This window comes from Gymnoscopelus braueri, assembly GCF_963280865.1.
Source record: "Gymnoscopelus braueri genome assembly, chromosome: 11".
NCBI classification, from domain to species: Eukaryota; Metazoa; Chordata; class Actinopteri; order Myctophiformes; family Myctophidae; genus Gymnoscopelus; species Gymnoscopelus braueri.
The window spans coordinates 39,779,141-39,800,728 of NC_137613.1; the positions used below are offsets into that span (position 1 = coordinate 39,779,141).

The following is a 21,588-nucleotide window of genomic DNA, read 5'->3' on the forward strand; positions in this document are numbered from 1 at the left end:
TTTTTCTTGTTTTGTTTTATTCAAGGTAAATATTGCCCCAACATATGTCAGCTGACATACTGTAGGTTGTAGTTTCATCACACACAAACGGGTAGACTCAATTCAATAATTGGCACAGTGTGAAAGATTTTAGCATGGTCAAAAATGGACAGGCGTTTGATTCATAATGTCTGTATATGTCAGAATATTATTTGGCTGCTTAGAGGATACCAACAACTAAATATAGTATAAATGAATATTTCTTTTTCTTTTTCCTGTCCCATGTGATATAATTTGTGAACCACATTTCACAAACGGTACTCAAAAACCCCTTTAATCTCAAAAACCCTTTTATTGTCAATTTCAAATATATTGAATATTCCTCCCATTACAAAAATATGAAAATATTTAACATTTTGGTCTAAGTATCTTTGCATAACAAGTTATTGGTTCTTTGTATTCAATATGAAAATGTGCTCCACTTGGCAGGGAGGGAAAAATGATGCTGCACAAAGAGACTCCCACGACAAAGAACCCCTTCCTCCAAGACCTGGACAAACTAGATGTTAGTATTTATAATGAGATGTAAATCCTGTGCATTACGATATGTTATTTAAATTGATCTTATGACACAATGCTTGTAAATAGTCTTTTGAAAATGAAAAAAGAAAAGAGGTTCCGTCTTCTGTGACATCGACATGTAATTATTTTCAAAAGAAAGGACGGTTATGTTTCAGACAGCTCTGAGAGCATAGCGTTTGTTTATTATTCATTCCATCACTGGGAACAAAAAGAGTCCTAAGATTAAAGGACAGGGCTTTGTTTTTCATCCACTTACAACTTTCATGTGCATAGTACTGAACTTGAATCATGAAAACATCCTCATTCAATCTTATTTTGACGTCTATCTTTCTTTTCAGAAGGGGGAGGTATTTGCTGATTTTGCCTCCGAGTCTCACCCTCAGTGCTCAGGTAATAGAACGATCCAATAATTTTCTCAACTCCTAATCAGCAATTTTCTCTTAAATATGTATTTATATTATTTTTATGGGCAATTGTTTGAACTTTGCATGTGATATGTAAATGCAGTTTATGGTGTTCCCTTCTGCGTGTAATTAAAAGTAACCAGAGATCATTCATAAAACTCCTGTTGTCAACTGCAGTGAGCATGGCTACTGTGAACGACCATCTGGAGCGTTTACAGAACACCTACAGGCTGGAGGGCACTGTGAGGGTATGGTCTGACTTCCTCAGGATCCACCTGCACCCTCGCACCATCTCCGTCATCCACCAGTACAACCATGATGGGTGAGGGGCAGCGCCGATCCACTTTACACACATTCTTGGAGGAGCGATGTGGGACTATTTGGGATGTCCAGATTATGTTAAAGAGTTATCTGGTGCACCATAGTTCATTATATTCAGTTTCATGATATACATGCCATGTCAGAGTCTCAACAACAGTGTGCATGTGTGGATGTCCAGGGAGACTCACCGTCTGGAAGCGTTTGGCCAGGGAGAGGCACTGCTCCAGGGATCTGTGTTGGAAGAGCTGGAGGACAGACTGCACTTCTTTGTGGAGGAATGTGATCATCTTCAGGTAACTACAATACATACACACTTAAACTCTACTCATTGTTTTGATTTAGATTTTAAATAGTTTCATTGTACACACTCTCAATTTACAATTTACCTCCACCTCTCATTTCACACACGCACACGCACACAAAATTTGTTTGCAAACTTAGGTGTATCATTTGCCACATTGACACTGGTTTGTAAATCGATTGAGCATTCATCATTTGATGAAGTTATAGCTATAGTTATATAAGCTAACATAGATTCTTGCTCCTGGCTCCCCCCCCCCCCCCCCTCTTCTTTTCCTTTCTTACTGAAAACAACAAAAACAATGGCGCTAGCACAAAAACTAATTTCCCCCACTTCATTTCACCTGTAAACCTAAAGGAACATTTGTAGGTAATACATTTTTAGGGGTAGCTTTATTTTGAAAAGTGTTGGTTTATTTTATTTTTTCAGGTTTGTTTTTTTTCAAGGTGCAGGGAAAAAAACTAGTTGGTGAATTGAGTTTTATTTTATTTTATTCGTCCACATTTGTTTTTCACAAACTTCACAAACTAATTCACTAACTTTGTTTTTTGTAAAGCTACTCCTATTTTTTTTTTACCTACAAATGTCCCTTTAGGGGCTCTGTATAAACCTGTGATGAGACAAAGTGGATTCTAGACACTTGCATGAGCGCATTAATATCAAATGTGATCATATGCATGTTCTATTATAGGTGCATTACACTGAAGATTATAGAGGAACTTGGGTTAAGTCGGGTACACATCCAATTACTACTGTATCTACTTTATTTCAAGTGCATTTGTGATGTTGACCAAAAACGGGAACATATTTACTCACTAGTGAAAGTACTCTTATCATTTCTTCCTTCTGTCCTTTTCTTCATTCCCTTCTTTCTTTTCCCATTACTTCCATCTCTTCCTCTTCCTGCATCCCTTGTTTCTATCAGGGGTTCCAGGTGCTGTGTGACTTGGCCGATGGCTTTTCCGGCCTGGGATCAAAGGTCACAGAAATGCTGCAGGACCCATATGGTGGGAGAGGTATCCTAACCTGGGGGCTGGCACCTGTCAGCCACCCAGATTCGGTGAGTAATGAGAAACGTTCTATGGTAGCTATCTGCAAAACTCCCCAAGATTACAGTTTTGTTCATTGTCTAACCCTGTCATTTAACCCAGAGGTAGTTTATCGTTCTTTTATCTATTTTTTTTTTGTAAAAGCACCATTTCTTTTTATACTGCTGCAACAAACAAGGCTTATTTTGTAATGCTATTGCTTCTGTTGATTCAGACTCCAATGAAGGACCTCTACCACCTGATGAACTGTGCATTAGGGACAGTGCATATGGCCAGGCACAGTTCTTTCTTATGACCTTGAGGGGTGGGCTGGGCAGACGACCCACCTCTCCCATGGCCTTTCCTCATCTAAACTACAATGTGAGTCTCACTTATCAGTTTCTCTCTCTCCAGACTGTTTTCTTAGTTTTGTTTTGCACCCTGTCCATCCATGAGTGTGTGTGTGTGTGTGTGTGTGTGTCCGTGTGTCCGTGTGTCTGTCTGCGAGCAGCTAATCTCCGGCACCGTGTTGGCCTGGTTGCAGCGAAACTGTGCACACACACTCCCTGGATGCCAGAGCAGAACCTCTGCCCCAAATGTTTCACATGGGCCTGTTGTAGCGTCACCAGGAGGCCGATTTTTGCAAAACAAATTTTTTAACAGTACTCCTACAGATTTTGTCCAAACACACGTAAATCGGTACACAGCAGTATCTCTATAGTCATTAAACGAACAGATTTTTTAAAACTGATTATTTCAGATTTTTTTAACTGTTTTTTTCCAGATATTCCATATTCTATCCTGATTGGCTAAGATTGTCTTCCAAAGTTTGCAGTAGTGCTCCATTTTGAACAAAATGCCACAAATCCTGAACACAGCTTGTGATTTCCCTGAAATTTTGCATGCACATTCCCACTAGGCCGAGGAAGAAAAGCCACTTGAATTTTCAAATCAGCCTTATGGTGGCGCTATAACAGGCCGATTTGCTTTTTTACCTATAACTTCACCGATTTGCATAAAACTTTGTATGCTTACTCCCTAGAGGCCAAGGAAAAACCTTTGCCCTGCATTTTTCACATCTGCCTTTTATAGCGCCACCAGGAGGCCGACTTATGTAAAACATTTTTTTAATATTATTTCAGATTTTATCCACATTTCACGCACATCGGTACACATGATCTCTTTAGTGATAAAGACGAACATGCTGGATTTTTCATATGCCATCCTGATCGGCTAAGATTGACATCTAAAGTTTGCAGGAGTGGCCCGTTTTGAACAAAATGCCTCAAATCATGAACGCAGCGTCCGATTGCGGTGAAACTTGCGTTTACATTGCCCTATTATAGTGCCACCAGGACTGTCCAACGCAATTGAACTCGGGCGGTGTGGGGGGCGAGTGTTTTAATCCTTTGCCATCCAGACACCCCCTGCCTGCCATTCCTAATTGCCAGTTTACCATAGAGATTTTCCAGTTTTATTTGATTTATCAATTGATCTATGTCTAAGTACATCTTTATATTTCCTTTGTGCCAGCCCTTACTGTGGTACCACAGCAGCGCTGTCCTGGCTCTAGGTCTGGATGCCCTTACTGCATCCTACAGGCTGAGGAACAACACTGTCCCCATGTGGCAAGTGGCAGATGCGCTGGCCTCGTCCGGGAGAAAGGTGACTTCATGCTCTCATATGAACACAATAGTTTCTTTCTATGTTGTTTTATAATGTAGCTTACCTGTCCTAGCACCACTGGACTTAAGGTTTTAGGGTCATCATATGTGATCATCATCAATGTTAAATAAATGTGATTGTCCTCTATGAGGTTTCCTACATACCATGCAAGAGGCTTTTAGCTTGTGCTCAGTGAGGTAATGTTAATTTCAGGTGGTGGCTGCGTATGGTGCCGTTCCCTTTCCCATGATGCACGGCAGCTGTCTCCCTGATGCCTTGACATCCTGTGCTGATGCACTACCATGGAAACCCTTATCAGCTTGCCCGGAACTTGGTGATGGTCGATGTTACGGCCAGATGGTAACACTCAAGGGCTTGGAGGGACAGAGCCTGGTCAGGTCAGCATCTTCCCCAAATGAATGAATACATGACTGTTGATTTTCTTTCTGCCATAAAACGTAACATAGCCCAGATAAGCATCTTCCACGTGACTTTTGTAATACTTGATGAAAAAACAACTACAAAAACTACGATCCATGCTATCAGGTCTCTGGAACCAGGAACCCAGCCACGCACTCCCCTGTACAGCCTTAACCGTGGGGAAGATGTCCTTGAAGACTACATCAGATCCTTCTATCCTACCACACCTCTGTGAGTTCCCCATTCACACACACACACACACAACAGATAACTACTATTTTGTATGTAACTACTACTGATTGACGGTTTCTGCTCTTGTCTTTTTGCCTCTCTCTCCTTTGCTGTACAGGGCATTGCATCTGGTGTCAGCCCCCAGCAAACTGACACCTCCTTTCCCACACATATGCAGCCAGTCTCTTGGTGAGCAGGGCTTATTACAGAGTCAGGCCCCTCCCCATGGCTGTGAGTATACAGTGATTTCAATCGTTGTTTTGGCATTTTTTTCTGAACAAAACCGATTCTGATTCATTTCTTTCAAGTGGAGCCTCTGTGATTTTTGCCTTCCTTTCTTGAACTTCTGTTTCTCTTTCTTCATTGTGTGCAGCCTCAGCACCAGTAGTCTCTTCCCTGCCCATCCTGACCTCCCTCCAGTCAAGCCCCGCGGTCGGCCAATGGCTGTCAGATATGCACCGCGGTGTCAGCACCCTTAACATTGGCCGTGTGGCCCCCAGCTTCCTCTCACAAGGACCTGAAATGGCTGACTACCTGGAGGCTCTGGAGGAGCTGCGTCTCCTGGCCCGATGTTACCGGGATGACAGCGGTGGAGTGTTACGCTCTTCTTCGGAGGAGGATGATGATGATAACTGACAATGACGTTATTATGAGAGTCTGTGTTTAGAAGAGTTCCATGCACTCCATAGTCATGTGGATAGACTGATGTCCACTGACATATATACAGTATGTCAGCCCAACAGCTGTGTATTCACCCTGCCGATCAACATATGCACCTTTCATACATAGTGAGAAGAAAAAGAGCTGTACTTCTTCTGGTTTGGATGAGGACACAAAGTCACAGAATGAGGTGAAACGGTTAGTAGATTGCACATTAACCAGAAGAAAGAAGCCCGTCTCGTTAAGATGTAAAAAAAAAACATTAGCCCACAGTAAATCTGTTAATTTAACACAGAGTGTGAGAATGCCATTTCCATTTTTACACTCTAGTTAAATTAACAATGAGGATTTTACAGTGCACAAGGAACTGTTATGTTTCTTAATGTGTAATTAAATGTTATTTTATACTAAGTGCTTTTGTTTTCAAAAAGTACATCATTACAATATCTAATACCTGTCTTGAAGACATCAAAGCCGTTGTTTAGTGCCAAGAAGTTGTTGAAAGAACGCTTTTTCATTTATTTTACTTAAACCGGTTGATATGGACCTATAATTGTTCATCAGGGATGTGTATAGAATATTGTAATTTAAGAGTGGCTTGATGACTCCGTTTTCCTTTTGGAAAAGCTTGTTGGCCGAATATCAAGGCTGCAGGAGGAGGATTTCAAATGTTGCATAATGTACTCCAGGTTTTTATGGGGAGATAGAGGACTCACTCATTCAGACACTACATGACATTGGAGCATCCCATTGGTGCAGCTCTGCACTCTTTTGGGAGGGAGGGGGTCATTGGCAGAATCTTAAGTTTAGTTATGCCTGGCAATGAAGAACAGATATAGAGTAGGGGTTAGTTGTTCCTGTTAGGAGGGGAGGTCTGCTGCCTCCTGTAGATAGTCAGGGCCGGTGTAGCTGCTACCGCTCCTTGTGTGTTGCTTCTCATCGTCTGGTGTGACATTGACACCCGACTCAGTTCTGTCCATGCCGTCCAGCAAAGCTAGTTCCCCAGGGAAATGGCTTTAAAGTAGCATGAAGTTGCATAGGTGTAAACTGGCCTTAAGCCTTTGTAGCACAAGCGATATGACAGGGGTTTATAAGCTGAAGGTTTAGGTTTCCAAGCTGGTAAGGAACATTTTCACACTAAACTCTAAAAGATCCTCTCTAAACTCTATAAAGTTAACTATTTTCAATGCTGTGGCATGAGAGCTATGCCCGTGGTGTGTAAACCAAAGGTTTGGGGTTCAAGACCAGAGTTTGGCAAATTTTCACTCTCCATCTAAATTCTACAAGGTTAAGTATTTTTTTCTCACTTGCATCTTCCATGCTTCCGTGGCATGAGAGCTATGTCCAATTGTCCATGATTTGTAAACCAAAGGTTTGGGGTTCAATTCCACCATTTGGCAGATTTTCACTCTCCATCCTCTACAAGGTTAACGATTTTGTTCTCACTATTACCTTCCATGTTTCTGTGGCACGAGAGTTATGTCTATCAATTGTAAACTAAAGGTTTGGGATTCAAAAACAGACATCTAATCCAAATAAAGGATCAATCAAATGCCACAATAAACTAGAACAGGAGTCAAACAAAACTATTAATATGAAACACTGGGAGAAAAAAAATACTAAAAGGAAATCTAAAAAAATGAAATGCTTTAAAAAAAAAATACAAATAATAAAATGAAATTCTAATGTCACTTTGCTTAATATGTAAATGTCTTAAGGTAGTAGTATGGAGTATGGAGGCAGGCTGCCTCCATACTCCTCGCCTTACAAAGCCCAAAAATAAAGATTCACCGGGAACAAGATTCAAACCCACGACCTTCAAATTGAAAAATCTCTCCTTTAACGTTGCACCACCAGGCCTTCCACTCTAAAGTGATGTTTGAGGTTATATTTAAGGTCGAAGGGAGAGGTGGCAAGTCAAAAGATGAAAATCCACAGAAAACACCTCTCCCCTACAGAATGACTGTATCTACAGATACATCCACTGATGATCAGGGTTCATCATTGACACAACTGAGATTTAGGATATTGTTTAAAAACATCTGTTGGAAAACTTGTACTCTGCACCCATATTTACTTTTTCATTAGAGAAGATTAGTTTTAGCCTTAGTAATGTCATAACAATTCATACCAATTATTGTCATATATTAATAATTTCTTAGTTTTAGATGACCTAAACTATAGCAGTTTTAATGACTCGGAACTAATAAAGTACATTCATTGGCTGTTATTGTCAAGTTATATTAACAATGTTGTATTATGACCACAGTTCCTCTTTGAATAGCTGTCAATTTGAGTAAATACCACTGTACACTCGTGGCATGCAGCATATCAAATCAATGATCAATTAAAGGCAGAGCCCCATACTTATACATAGCATTGATTTGTTTTGTGGTATTCTAGTGACTTTGGGATAACAGATTAAGTCAACTGAATCCAACCACTTTACACCAATGTATGTGTACATTGCAATTAAGATCAATCACTTAAAGGTAGGGTAAGTGATATTTTTGGGTTAAAACAAAAAGTATTTTGTCCAAAGGTTAAAGCACGATATTCTGATAGTAATCATTGCTATAGAGTGTTTGTTCATTAACAGGAGTCTCCCCGTCTCTCTAGCTCTTTAATAAACAAAAAATACATTTTCCGGTAGGTGTCAAAATCTCAGCCAATCAGGAGAAAATACCAATTTTTAAGCTTCATTTTTATAGTGTTCCAGTTCCAATTTTGCCTGCTCATTTCTTAGTGTCATCACTTCCAATTTCACTTGTTTAATCTATATCCTGATTGAGTTCTCTATCCTGATTGGATAAAATTGGAAATGAAACTGAAACGAAAATGCATTTTCTGTTTTATAAAGAGCTGGAGAGACAAGGAGACTCCTTTTACTGAACAAACACTCTATAGCAATGAGTACTATCAGAATATAGAGCTATTTAACACTTATTTTAACCAAAGAAAATCACTTACCCTACCTTTAAATACAAAAATAGATCACAATTTAGGCTAATGGGAACAAAGCATTAGACTATGACATAATGTATGACTCTTTTTAACAACAGTACTATATGACATTTCTTTTCTTTTTTTAACTACAGTATTGTATGACTTAATTTTTATTGTCATCATACCGAGGTACAAAAAAATCTTGGTTAGTGTCATAATTTATGTTCTCTTTCTACTCTCTCTTGATCTGTCTGTCTGTCTCTCTCATCCATAATAACACTTAAGTAAAGGTAAGTCATTACATCTTGTGCAGCATCGTGTATCTCAGACAAATACAAAGGATGCTTCCCAATGAGGGTAAAACTATAATAAAACCGTTTGTTGCGCCTCTCTTCAAGAGAACAATACCATAAAGTGCAGTCATATTTAGATCCCATAATAAATCTGATAGTGTTACTGAGAGTAACACTGCCTCCAATACCTTTTCCTACAACCTAAATGGAAACTGGACTGAACTTGTCAATGAGGAATTTAAAATTGACTTTAATAGTTTTGTCATACTTCCACCATGTCTTTCAAATATATTTCATGAATAAATGTACATAATGTGTAGGCTGCCCTTCTTAATTAGCCTATATAGACATCAATACAAGCTGGCAAGAGGTCGAGGCTGTCAGTTCTCCGAGTCACCACTAGATGGAAGCGTTGGCCTAAAAGTGAAAGAGTGTATTTGATCCTATCCTGGTCAGCCAATGACACTCAGAATAGGTAACCTAGCTAGGGTTCGTGTGGTTTAAATGGAGGTCAACTCAGGGCCCAGCATGTACTGTTGGTGGTGTTGCTGGTGTGTGCTCCAGGAATTGTCCTCGTATCCTCTCACAACTTTGTGTCCTTCCCTTTGTCTCCCTCTCTCAACCTTATTTATCTCCCAATTTATTTCACCCCTCCCACCCCCTCCATGTTGCCCTCATTCCCTCAGCCCCCTTCACCTTTTCTCTCTTACGTTCCTTTCCTCTTCTACCTATTTAAAACCCCACCCTTATTTCTAAAGTGATTGTAGTCTTTTTGCAGCCTGTCTTCTTAACTTCCTCTAAATGGATTAATCTTTGTCTATCATTCTCTGCGTTCAGTTTCAGTTTGACAGAAATACCTACACTGTTCTGTGTGTGTGTGTGTGTGTGTGTGTGTGTGTGTGTGTGTGTGTGTGTGTGTGTGTGTGATAGAGAAATACATAAACGCCTATAGCCACTTAGTTCAGTGTCCATGTTGTACACAAGTCTCGATTATCTAAGCGCCACTATATAAGGGAGACCAACAGCAGGTGTCAAGTTGTTAATAATATCTTCAGATTCTAACCATTCAAACAGGTTATTCTGTGAATTATCATTCTCCATAATAAGAGAGACTAGTAGGCAGTGGTGAAAAAATAACTATTTTTTTTTTACTTAAGTAAAAGTATCAATACTGCAATGTAGAAATACTCTATTACAATTACAAGAATTCAAAACGTACTTGAGTAAAAGTACAAAAGTATTGGTGTCAAAAATGGTAGAAGCCTACTCATTATGCAGAATGTTCCATTTCGCAAGTTTTTAAAATGTATTAAAATCCTTGGAAAATAGCAGATGTACAAGCTCACAAGGTGTCGCTGCATTGTGAGCTTGTAGGTTGGCTATTTTCAAATAGCCAAAGTATATAGGGCTGAAGTGGTTAATGTATGTTTTGTAGTAATAATCAAAATCTGCAAAGTAACTAACTAAAATACTTCAAAATTGTACTTAAGTACAGTAATTGAGTAAATGTACTTAGTTACTTTAGTTTACACCACTGGAAATCTGTACATTACAACTGCGTGTGTGTGTGTTTGCACTGTGTGTATTTTAGACTTGATGTACTGTAGCCTTTGAAGAGGAATTTGTGGACGTATTAAACTGCATTTAATAATAGTTATTATTAAATCATTTTGATCTTTTTAATCATGACAACAAGTTTGTGCGCAAAGACAATTATGTAGATTTAATATAATATAAATTCTTGTTTGTATTTTATTTTTGCCGTTTTACCCTACTACTGTATTGTGTCAATAACATTGTTAAATAAAGTTAAACCCTTTAAAATGCCACGGTTTCGCCGTGTGCGGGAAAGTAGCTGATCTACAAGCTCACGACGTGAGTCTGACGTGTGGCTTTGTGAGCTTGTAGATCGGCTATTTTCCCCACACGCTGCACCGCGCGCACCTTCGAACGTCGCGATGTGCATTCCTTCAACCAATGAGCGGCGTGCTTTCCACGGGAGGCCGGCCAATCAGAGGAGGCGCTCGCGGTCTGTGGACGTTAGCTAGCAGACAGCAGAGAAAGTAAACCAGTCAGTGTTTGTTAATCTAACGAAGAGCATCTGACTCACTACTGCGGTAGATAACTGAAGACTAGAGACATCAACAGAGATTTATTATCGGTTGCGTTCAGAATTGAACTGTTTTTATCGTCTTCATCGGTGGAGTTTGAGATTTATTGTTAGTTGTATTCAGAATTTAACGGTTTTATCGTCTTTTCGGTGGAGTTCAGCGTTATGGTGAGTACAATAATTATGAAAATATAACTAGAGTTAAGCTAGTTATTCTTCCGTTAGGCTAAACGTTAACATGTCGCTCGCCGAACTGATCTTCCCAGTTTATAACGGACGCTTTGTCAGCTTGAGTATCTGTTTTGGCTGCTGTTTGCTCATGTTTGTTGGTTGTTCAACGGCTTTTAAACGTTGGTTGGTGAGTGAATTTTGAATGTTGTGAACGTTGGTGAAGTGTGTTTTGAACCTTAAACGTAACTTATACAGGTTGAACGTTGCTTTTTAACTAAACACGTTGTTTTTAACGTCTGTTTTGGTCGGCAAGCGACATGTCGATTGAGTCTTTTGCTATTTTGGGTGTTTGTGCATTTTTGTAACCTGAAAACGTTATGAATCTTTTAAACCTCAAGTGAATTTTTAACTATGGGTTTTTGTAACGGTTATTGTTTCTGATTTTGAGTTCAGCGTTATGGTGAGTACAATAATTATGAAAATATAACTAGAGTTAAGCTAGTTATTCTTCCGTTAGGCTAAACGTTAACATGTCGCTCGCCGAACTGATCTTCCCAGCTTATAACGGACGCTTTGTCAGCTTGAGTATCTGTTTTGGCTGCTGTTTGCTCATGTTTGTTGGTTGTTCAACGGCTTTTAAACGTTGGTTGTAGTGAATTTTGAATGTTGTGAACGTCGGTGAAGTGTGTTTTGAACCGTCTAAACGTAACTTATACAGGTTGAACGTTGCTTTTTAACTAAACACGTTGTTTTTAACGTCTGTTTTGGTCGGCAAGCGACATGTCGATTGAGTCTTTTGCTATTTTGGGTGTTTGTGCATTTTTGTAACCTGAAAACGTTATTAATCTTTTAAACCTCAAGTGAATTTTTAACTATGGGTTTTTGTAACGGTTATTGTTTCTGATTTTGAGTTCAGCGTTATGGTGAATACAATAATTATGAAAAATAACTAGAGTTAAGCTTGTTTTTCTCCCGTCAGGCTAAACGTTAACATTATGGTGTTGGTGTCGCTCGCCGAACTGAGCTTATAACGGACGCTTTGTCAGCTTGATTATCTGTTCTCTGCTGGTCGACAAGCGACGTGCATTAAGTTTGAGTCTTTTGTTTTGTGGTTTGTGGCTTATTTGACTTTATTTTATTGTGTCCGTGCAGTTTTGGCTGCTGTTGGTTGTTCAAAGGCTTTTAAACGTTGGTTGTTGAGTGAATTTTGAATGTTGGTGAAGTCTGTTTTGAACCTTCTAAACGTAAAGTGCAGGTTGAACGTTGCTTTTTAACTAACGGGTGTTTGTAACAGTTTTTGTTTCTGATTTTGAATGTTTCCTGAACAGTGGATGAACGTGGAGATGGAGAACCCTGCACACATGGGGAAGACCAACCTAGCTGGTCCAAAGAGAGCTGCTCTTGGAGACCTGTCCAACTTTGCCAACAAGGCTTCTAACACCAAGGTAATATTTAAACCCCTGATTCTCAACATTTACAATTTCACAGACCCCAATTTGATACTTTTTTCCAGACCCCTACACTGAAAAATCCCTTTGTTAATTTAAACTGACTGTCAATTTAAACAAATTATATTGTTTACATTTAGTTGTTTTAGTTGAGTTGCATACCTCTAATTTAAGGTTCCCTTTGTACACTCTCAGTTCAAGACAGTACAACAGGACAAGGCCCTGGATGTCATCTACACAAGAATGATACAGAGGATCCCTGATGTATCGTGCGTGGACGTGGACCACATCAGAAACGTGGACCTCCCGAGAGTCGCAGACAAGGTCAGGGAGAGAATGATGAGGCTGGCTGGGCACTGTACCAGGCACCTGAAACTGATGGCCAACAAGCTGACACAAGGCACAGCAAGGAGGGGAGAGAGGCGCACCACCTATGTAGACACACTGCAGCGTGACAGCAGAGCTAACAACACTGCAGAGCGCCTGATGCTGGACAGGAAGGTGTGGAGAGCATCCATCCTGGAATCCCGAGTAAGTTTTAGCTAGTCTGCACTGTGGCACTGCATATCATCGCTGTCGGGTTGAAACATTCTCCATATTTCAATGTTTTATATAAATTAATGCCCTATGTTGTTGTGTCATGCAAAAGGAGCCGTGACTCGACTAGTCACAACGCGTTGTGAGCTTGTAGATTTGCTCATTTGGAAGATAGTGAAACCCATTTAGACCTGAGGCCGATTTGTTTATAAAAAAAAACGGCCTCTAAATCCTAACCTTCTGAAAAACCTCAATTCTTTATTAAAAAAAAACGTAACCCTAAAACTAAAATCAAGTTTATAAATATTGAACCAATGACAAGTATTAACAAGAGTTTGTGACTAAATAATAACTACATTGGATCCATTGGAATTGGTTATTTTTTCCATTTCCTCAAAAGTAACAGTTATGGACATGCAAGGTTTCCACCCGACAGTGACGATATACACTCAGAGTTACAGACCTGTAAGGGTCCATTTGGACCCCTGGTGGTCTCTGGACCTGATGTTCAGAACCAGTGATTTTAACTATATACAAGATACAAATTACCTACAGTTTAACTTCATTGAAGAACGTGTTTTGAATGTTTGTTTTTTTCTCCTTCTCAGAGGACTGGAGCAGCCAGAGTTGAGGCACCTCCTCAAGTGTCTCCCTCCACTGGTCCAGAACAAGCTGCAGATGTTTCCATGAAGGAGGAAGAGGAGCTGTTCTGGCTGGCCTTCCCTGACCCACTCACAGTAGAGGACATTGATGCAGGAGACTCACAGATGACCCACCTATGTTCTGAATATGTGAAAGACATATATGCACATCTAATGGATCTAGAGGTACGTGACGCCAGAGGCATGTTTTTTTACTGCATGAGGTGACAAGGGTTGTCACAATCATGACTTTTTACTTGACGATTCATTGTCATACAAATTATGGCGATTTAATTGTGTTTTTCCATTGAACATTGGAACATAAATTATGTTTATCTATTTGGCTTTTAGGCTTTGTAAACAAAAATTGCACTGGGCAGATTTGACAAATAATTTAAATATGCAAAGAAATGACTGACAAGGACCTCTACCAATAATTAAAATAAATAATGTGCTATGGCCATATTAGGCCATATTTAATAATTTCATACTGAAAATGTGTAAAAAGAAATTGTGGAAATAGACAAGCTTACAACGCGGTGCGACGCATAGTGAGCTTGTAGACCTATTTACACTATTTTTGAACATGTATGAACATTTTTGAACATGAAACTGATTATGACGACAATGCAAAATAATTGCAATCGTGCGATTATGTAATAATTGTGACAGGCCTAGATGTGACCTGGTGTCTTGCAGCAATGTAATGAAGTATTTTGTTTGTACAGGTAAAGCAGGCTGTGCGACCCGGGTACTTGAAGGGCTGCGACATAACGGCACACATGCGAGCTGTCCTAATCAACTGGCTGATCCAGGTTCATTCCAGTTTCCAGCTGCGGCAGGAGACACTCTATCTCACAGTTGCCATCTTGGATCGTTTTCTGCAAGTAAGGGCAACTTACAAATTTGTTTGCCATTTGATCTGCTCTTGTCTTTCTTTCTTTTCTTTTCCCTTTCTTTTTTTAATTAGCTGTTGTGATGTATTACAGGTTCGGTCAGTTTCACCAAAGAAGCTCCAGCTTGTTGGTGTCGCTGCCATGCTGCTGGCCTCAAAGTATGAGGAGATATATGCCCCAGGGATCCAGGACTTTGCCTACATCACAGACAACACCTTCACAACCACTCAGATCAAACAGATGGAGCGGGTGGTGTTGAGGGCCCTCAACTTTGAGCTGGGGTTCCCGCTGCCTTTGCACTTCCTCAGGAGAGCATCCAAGGCTGCAAGCGTGAGTCACTGTTCACATGGTTCATTAACATACACGGTGTAGTGATCAGACTTGACCCTCTCCCCCAAGGCTTTGTCGAGACTGCATCTGATCTTTAGGACTGACTGTCAACACTTATCGCCGTTAACCTTATAACGTTATTGGCAAGTGGTTAATTTGGATTTGTGTAGAAAATAGCACAATTTGACATGTTAGCTTGTGGATCGTCTATTTCCCACGAGCGCCATGGTCGCTCGCAGTGTCAATGTTCAGACTAAAACACACAGATTTGAATATTTCAATCCACCCCCAAAAAATTGTGGACATTCTTATTTCCATGAGGGTTTAGCAGAGTATTTTAAATTGTATATGCAAGCAGGCTTTTTAATAGTGTTGTTTGTTTGTTCTAGTGTACTGTGGAGAGACACATGCTGGCAAAGTATCTGATGGAGTTGACACTCCTTGACTACGAAATGGTTCACTACCGGCCCTCTGAGATTGCTGCTGCTTCACTGTGCCTCTCTCAGCTGCTGCTGGGTGGCCTGCCATGGGTGAGTTCAATAGAATCAATGTATATGTTGGCTTATTAGTACAGATGGCTAGCTTGACATTTTGTCTTTTGATTCTAGTCCGTTTTCCTTTCCTACAGAGCAGTATTGCACCACATATGATGATCCTAATTATTGTTTTTCATGTGTTGCAGACTCCTACAGAGCAGCATTACACCTCATACGACGAGGCTCACCTGAAGCCCATAATGCAGCACATCAGTAAGAATGTCGTTAACGTCAACGAGGGGAAAACAAAGTTCCAGGTGAGTTGGCAAACGAAGGCATTTGGAAGTTGATGGAGTAAGATGTGGATGTTTGAATAGATGAATACTCATGCTAAGATTCCCTCTTCACTAGTATAAATGGAGGTTAGATAGCATGTTATTTAGACAGATGCTAGGTTCATTTGTTTACCTTGCATCCTATGGTTTCAATGTACAGATTATTTATATCATATTGTTTAGACTGATGCTAGCTTCTTAGTTTACCTATCCTGTCTTGATCCTAGATCACTGAGACACTACACTGTCTCTCTGCATGTGATGTACAGTATGTGTTTACCTGGCTTAATTGCTTACTGTAAATTGCGCTGGATAAAGAGCGTCTGCTTAATGCCTAAATTGTAATTGTAAATTGTAGTATAGTATAATGGAGTAAGATAGGGACGTTTGCATAGATGAATAGTGAATACGAATATGTTCCCTCTCCACTAGGTTAGTATAATATAATGGAGTGAGATAAGGATGCCTAAATAGATGAATACTAATGCTAGTTTTCCCTCTCCTCCACTAGGCCGTCAGGATGAAGTACGCAGGGAGCAAGCTGATGAACGTCACTCGCCTGTCTGAGCTGCAATCCTCCACTGTGAGGAGCCTGGCTGCTCCCCTGCTTGAGAACCATAAAGTTAAAAGTAATAGAGAGGGCACCGGAAATCCCCGCCCGTCCACTTGTATGGAGTTGCTCACCCAGCGCATACTCCCTTTTCACTCCTTCTTCCGGATTGGGACATGCAGGGCCTATTTGGGGCCTCTGTGACACGTTTTGCGTCATGGAGGTGACGCCTCTGTGCGCAACCCTGTGCGCAAGCTCGCAAGTCGAGCCCATTGGTCGAAACAGTTTTGTCAAACGTTTGTCTACTGTTTGTCTGTCAGCTTGTCATGTACATATTTGTTTGTTGTACATATTTGTTTGTTGTACATATTTGTTTGTTGTACATATTTGTTTGTTGTGCATATTTCTTTGTTGTGCAAAAACAAATGTAACATAAATTGTGTTAATGTTCTGTGTACCATCAAGTATGTATATATGTAAATAGCAAAGGTCTCATATCCATGTACTTTTGTAAATATCTATAAATGATGTAAATATCCATTAATGTAATAAATGATCAGTTTGAACCATGAGAATTGTTGGTCTGACTCTTGAATTGGAGGTATAATCTCCTTTCAGTAGTATGGTAATGTTTATTATGTTGAAAATTAAAAGAAAGTTGTGGCATTAGGTCAGTGGTGGGATGCAATACACTAGCTTTTGTTACATTAGAATGCAAAATTAGGCTACATTAGGATATGATGTTTGGAAAAATTCTGTTAGAATTTAATTCATTGTTAATGTTACAGTATTTATGATTTAACTAACTGCTTGCTCTGAGACGAGCCCTCTAAGTTCCTGTGTCTCTGTTTCTAATGGCCATCAGACAGTACAGTATATGTCCTGTTTATGGGTCACAGAGGCCATGGCAGGTAAAGGATATGCAACCAAATAGTAAACATTACATAATGGGCTAAACTCTACTCCCTAGCTGTCTACCTAGCTGTCCTGAATTATGTTATGCATGTCTTAAACTACATGTCTTAATACAGGTAGCTTACTTCAAGGTTACTGTATTTTGTCTAATGAAAAAGAATAAAGTCTGCACACTGGTAGATGCAAAAAGCTCCAGAATGTATTGCTCGTCAACGTTTCGGCCTGTTCAGGCCTTCATCAGGACATATATAGTGGAAAAGGGCATACACAGAGGTTTTTATAGGTACTACTATGCAATGATAGGCTTCCCCAATAGGGCAAGTGAGGTCACATGCAGCCAACTCATGCAGAGGTACTGTATTTTGTCTCCCTTGGGAGAAATGTGTCTTATAATTCACTAGTGTTGCAACTTGCAGGTAAAGCATTCAATGAGCCTCAATGAGACCCCAACACACCCCTGGATCACAGTGCAAGAGGATGGAACAGTCCTTATGGCTCATTGCACCTGTAAGAAAAGCTTAGGAGAGGTGCGCTCTCATGCAGCAGCTTTAATGTATGCTGTGTTGGCTGCTATATTGATAAAAGATGAGCAGGCTTGCACCCAGGTGCCCTGTGCATGGAGTCAGCCCAGCATGGAGGCTGTCCGAGGTGTCCCATATGCAGAGATCTGCAACATCAGTTAGGTTGAAAGTACCTAAGTACAGTTACTCAATTACCGTACTTAAGTACAATATAAGGTACATACAGTACCTTACTGGAGTATTTCCAATTTTCTAAACTTTTACTTCAACTCAACTACATCTCAGAGGCCAATATTGTACTTTTACTCACTACAATCATTTGAAAACTTTAGTTACTACAAAACATACATTAACCACGTCAACCCCATTTAAACTTTGCCTATTTGAAAATAGCAGATCTACAAGCTCACAACACGTGATGTGACGTGTTGCGAGCTTGTAGATTTGCCATTTTAGGCATAACTTGTGAAACACATTCTGTAAAATTTGTACTTTTACTTTCAGTACTCAAGTATATTTTAATGCAAATATTTTTGTACTTTTACTCAAGTATATTTTGAATACCAGACTTTTATCTGGAAGAGTGTATTGCTACATTGTGGTATTGGTACTTGTACAAGATGTGAGTACTTCTTCCACTGCGTACCAGCTATCATTTGTGTCCACACCAGATCTAGCCAGCAAATATATTACAAACGTTACATGAACTTCCAACATACTTCCTTGAGTATTGTAAACATGCCTAAACAAACCAGTTATTTATATTGCTCAAATTATTTTTATTTGAAAATACAAAATGTAAAGACACATTTAAAATTATACATAGAAAAAAAAAATCAATTAACCCAAAGTGGCTTCTCATATTCAAGATTGTGCTGCAGAGCCCTTGGAGCTCAGCAGCTTCTCCACCATCTGCTTGGCGTAGCGCATCCTTGTGGCCAGCTCCCTGCTGCAGCCAAACTCCTCCAGCAAGGACAGTTTGTAGGTGCGGAAGACTAGCTTCTCATCGATGTATGTCACAGCACCATCAGGGGGCAGAGGATCACCTTGGCGTGGTCCTGGAGGAGATGAAAACAATGTCATTTAATGTGTTACGCCAAGTGCAATCTGTGATGCAGCGTGGAAGGAGCCCCCAACGGGACCGTACCTATGTTCCCCAGGTTCTATGTTCCCCAGGTTCTATGTTCCCCGCTTTCCTAGGAGAGCGGGGAATATTGGACCTAACCTAAACCTAACCCTAACCATAACCTTAGTGGGGGAACATAGGTCCGGGGAACATAGGTTTGACCCCCCCCCAACACTAGCGCTGCTTTTCCTTAACAATCCAGCACAATATGTAGAATTTAGAGGTTTAGATAATATCGTTCTAAATCTGTGTTCGTTTTTTTTGCAGTCGTTCTAGTCCTACAGTAAGTTTTTGCCGTTCTAAATCCAGCCAACCAGTTGAAGAAATTGCAGATTGAATATATACCTTTTGAAATATTCGGGACCAGTACGGCTGCTTCTGAACATGTATTCCATTGCTAGTTTGACCCATTGAACAAGTCGCATGAAAAAAATAAATAAGTGTATTCTACTTCACAATAGTGTACAAAAATAGCCGCCCTACAAGCTCACAACGATTGTGAGCCTGTAGATCTGCCATTTCCAATGGCAGATGGCAGATCTATCAGAATAATTGGGACATCAATGTGAAGTCATATCACCCAGCCCTACCTGAAAGTACAACAGAATTGTGCTTGGTCTTGGTCCCAATTCCCAAATATAAACTCCTGAACACTCCCAACTAGCAGTGTGTGAAGCCTACACGTGTGTTGTTGGTCTGACATTACTCTTTGGATGCAGTGAAGTTTACCAACCTGGAAGAAGTTAATCTGGACGGTGCCGTTCGACAGGTGCAGCACGATGGCACTCTTGGTCCTGAACCAGTGAGAGAGGTAGGGCAGGCTTGCCAGCTCGTCACCGTCTCTACGTGCCATGTTGGCACCGGCCTTGAGAAGGTGCTCGCTCATGTAGCTACGGAAGTACTTGAGCAACGTTATCTGCAAGAGAGGCGATAAACAAAGTGATAAGGATTAACAAACATAAAAAGGAGGCAGTGAGACAGAAAAGTGTAAAGACTTCCACAGATCAAGCTGTAATGCTACGACTACTTTAAGTGTGACTACACCAAGAGATCAGGATAGCATGAGATCTCAGGTATAAAAGGTGCTCCAAGCAGAATACGTGAATGAATTGAACTCCTTTCCCACTGCCAGTAGATGAGTGAGTATATAGTGTTGAGCCTAGTGTACTTTCAAGCCAGATCATAATATGGGGTGCATGGGCAAAAAACTCGCTACAGGAACGAAATGGATCTGTCATCTGATGTTTCATCAAATAAGTGTATGTCTCTCTTTCCCACAGACCCACTCCCCGCCACACACTTTACTTGCTGTGGACCCAATAGCAAATTACAAAGTACATTTACTCAAGTACAATCTTGAGGTATTTATTACTTTACTGGAGTATTTCCCAGTACTTTTACTCCACTACATCTCAAAGGCAAATATTGTACTTTCACTCCACTACAATCATTTGAAAACCTTACTAGTTATGTTGTAGATTTTGATTACTACAAAAGATACATTACCCACTTCAGCCCCTATATACATTTCGGCCATTTGAAAATAGCCGAGCTACAAGCTTGTAGATCTGCTCTTTTCAAAAGATTTTTATACATTTTATTCATTTGAAAAAATGTGAAATGGGACATTCTGCATAATGAGTACTTTCAGTACATTTTGATGCCAATACTTGTACTCAAGTACATTTAGAATTCTGGACTTTCACTTGTAACAGAGTTTTTCTATATTGCAGTATTGGTGCTTTTACTAAGTAAAGAATGTGAGTACTTTTTCCACCACTGCCTTAAATACATCTGGCTCCCTATTTTTGGCTCCACGCCCACCAATAGCTGAGTTAGTAACATCTTAAATGTTAAAAAAAAGAAAAGAAAAAAGTACTGGGTCAGAGACAGAGACAACTACTGACCTTTCTCCATCAGTGTACTGTACATCATCAACCGTGTGTAATCGATGACGAGCACACCCACACTGTTGTCACACTGCTGGTAGCCTGGAAAAACCCCATCAAAACTTTTAAAATACACCAAGCTAGGAAGAAATGGCAGAAGGCAAGTCTACATAGACACTGCACATTATTGCAGTACTGTAGTCACATCATGCGACTTCTACCCCTGAAAACAGTTGCATACAAATTCTCAGTTGCAAGAGGCTTTAACTGATATGATGTGAAGGCAAGGCAGAATAAAACATTTAGAAAATAAATATTTCCCCAAAATGCAGAAGTGTGCCTTAGCTAGCCTGTATTTATCAGAATAGTCGACCCATTTGCTGATCCAAAAGATGGGGATGCACTCGGGGTCTTCTGCCTTTTCTGAAAGTTCACACAAACAGAATGATTGTCAGTGTCAGAGGTGGCTTCAGTAAAAGTAGCAATACCACAATGTATAAATACTCTGATTCCATTAACAGTCAAAGGGTCAAGGGTCCTTGACATGAGAATGTTTGAGAACCACTGGTTTAAACAACATTACACAGCAAGCCCAAATAAGCAACTACACTTTAGAAACAAGCCCCCAAAAAACGCAACCACCAATATTTACAAGCAACTTTACAGAAAAAGAAGCCCAAAGTGGCTTATAATAAGCGGACATGGCAACACTGGTGTGTAGATCTTAAACTCTAGTGCATTGGTTCTCAAAGTGGGGTCCGGGGACCCCCAGGGGTCCTTGAGGAAGTTCCAGGGGGTCCCCAGCTAAATGAT

General features: G+C 40.2%; 2 protein-coding genes across 2 annotated transcripts in view; both read left to right on the forward strand.

Moving 5' to 3' along the window:
- Positions 1-6,002, forward strand: part of LOC308094614 (protein misato homolog 1-like) — a 76,356-nt gene extending 70,354 nt beyond the window's left edge. Inside the window, 12 exon segments of the mRNA XM_080441377.1 lie at positions 469-544; positions 900-951; positions 1,143-1,287; positions 1,465-1,579; positions 2,513-2,647; positions 2,851-2,922; positions 2,925-2,996; positions 4,149-4,280; positions 4,494-4,678; positions 4,827-4,931; positions 5,050-5,162; positions 5,305-6,002. Of these exon segments, the coding sequence (XP_080297503.1) occupies positions 469-544; positions 900-951; positions 1,143-1,287; positions 1,465-1,579; positions 2,513-2,647; positions 2,851-2,922; positions 2,925-2,996; positions 4,149-4,280; positions 4,494-4,678; positions 4,827-4,931; positions 5,050-5,162; positions 5,305-5,567 (1,465 nt within the window). The 3' untranslated portion in view covers positions 5,568-6,002.
- Positions 6,003-11,641: 5,639 nt separating this feature from the next.
- Positions 11,642-17,922, forward strand: LOC308095627 (G2/mitotic-specific cyclin-B2-like; the record flags this gene model as incomplete). Its single annotated transcript, XM_080442678.1, has 10 exons — positions 11,642-11,686; positions 12,440-12,556; positions 12,755-12,883; positions 13,705-13,923; positions 14,466-14,624; positions 14,727-14,963; positions 15,353-15,493; positions 15,646-15,756; positions 16,286-16,357; positions 17,656-17,922. The coding sequence occupies 10 exons, from the start codon at positions 11,642-11,644 to the stop codon at positions 17,920-17,922; spliced, it is 1,497 nt and encodes a 498-aa protein (XP_080298804.1).
- Positions 17,923-21,588: the final 3,666 nt, after the last annotated feature.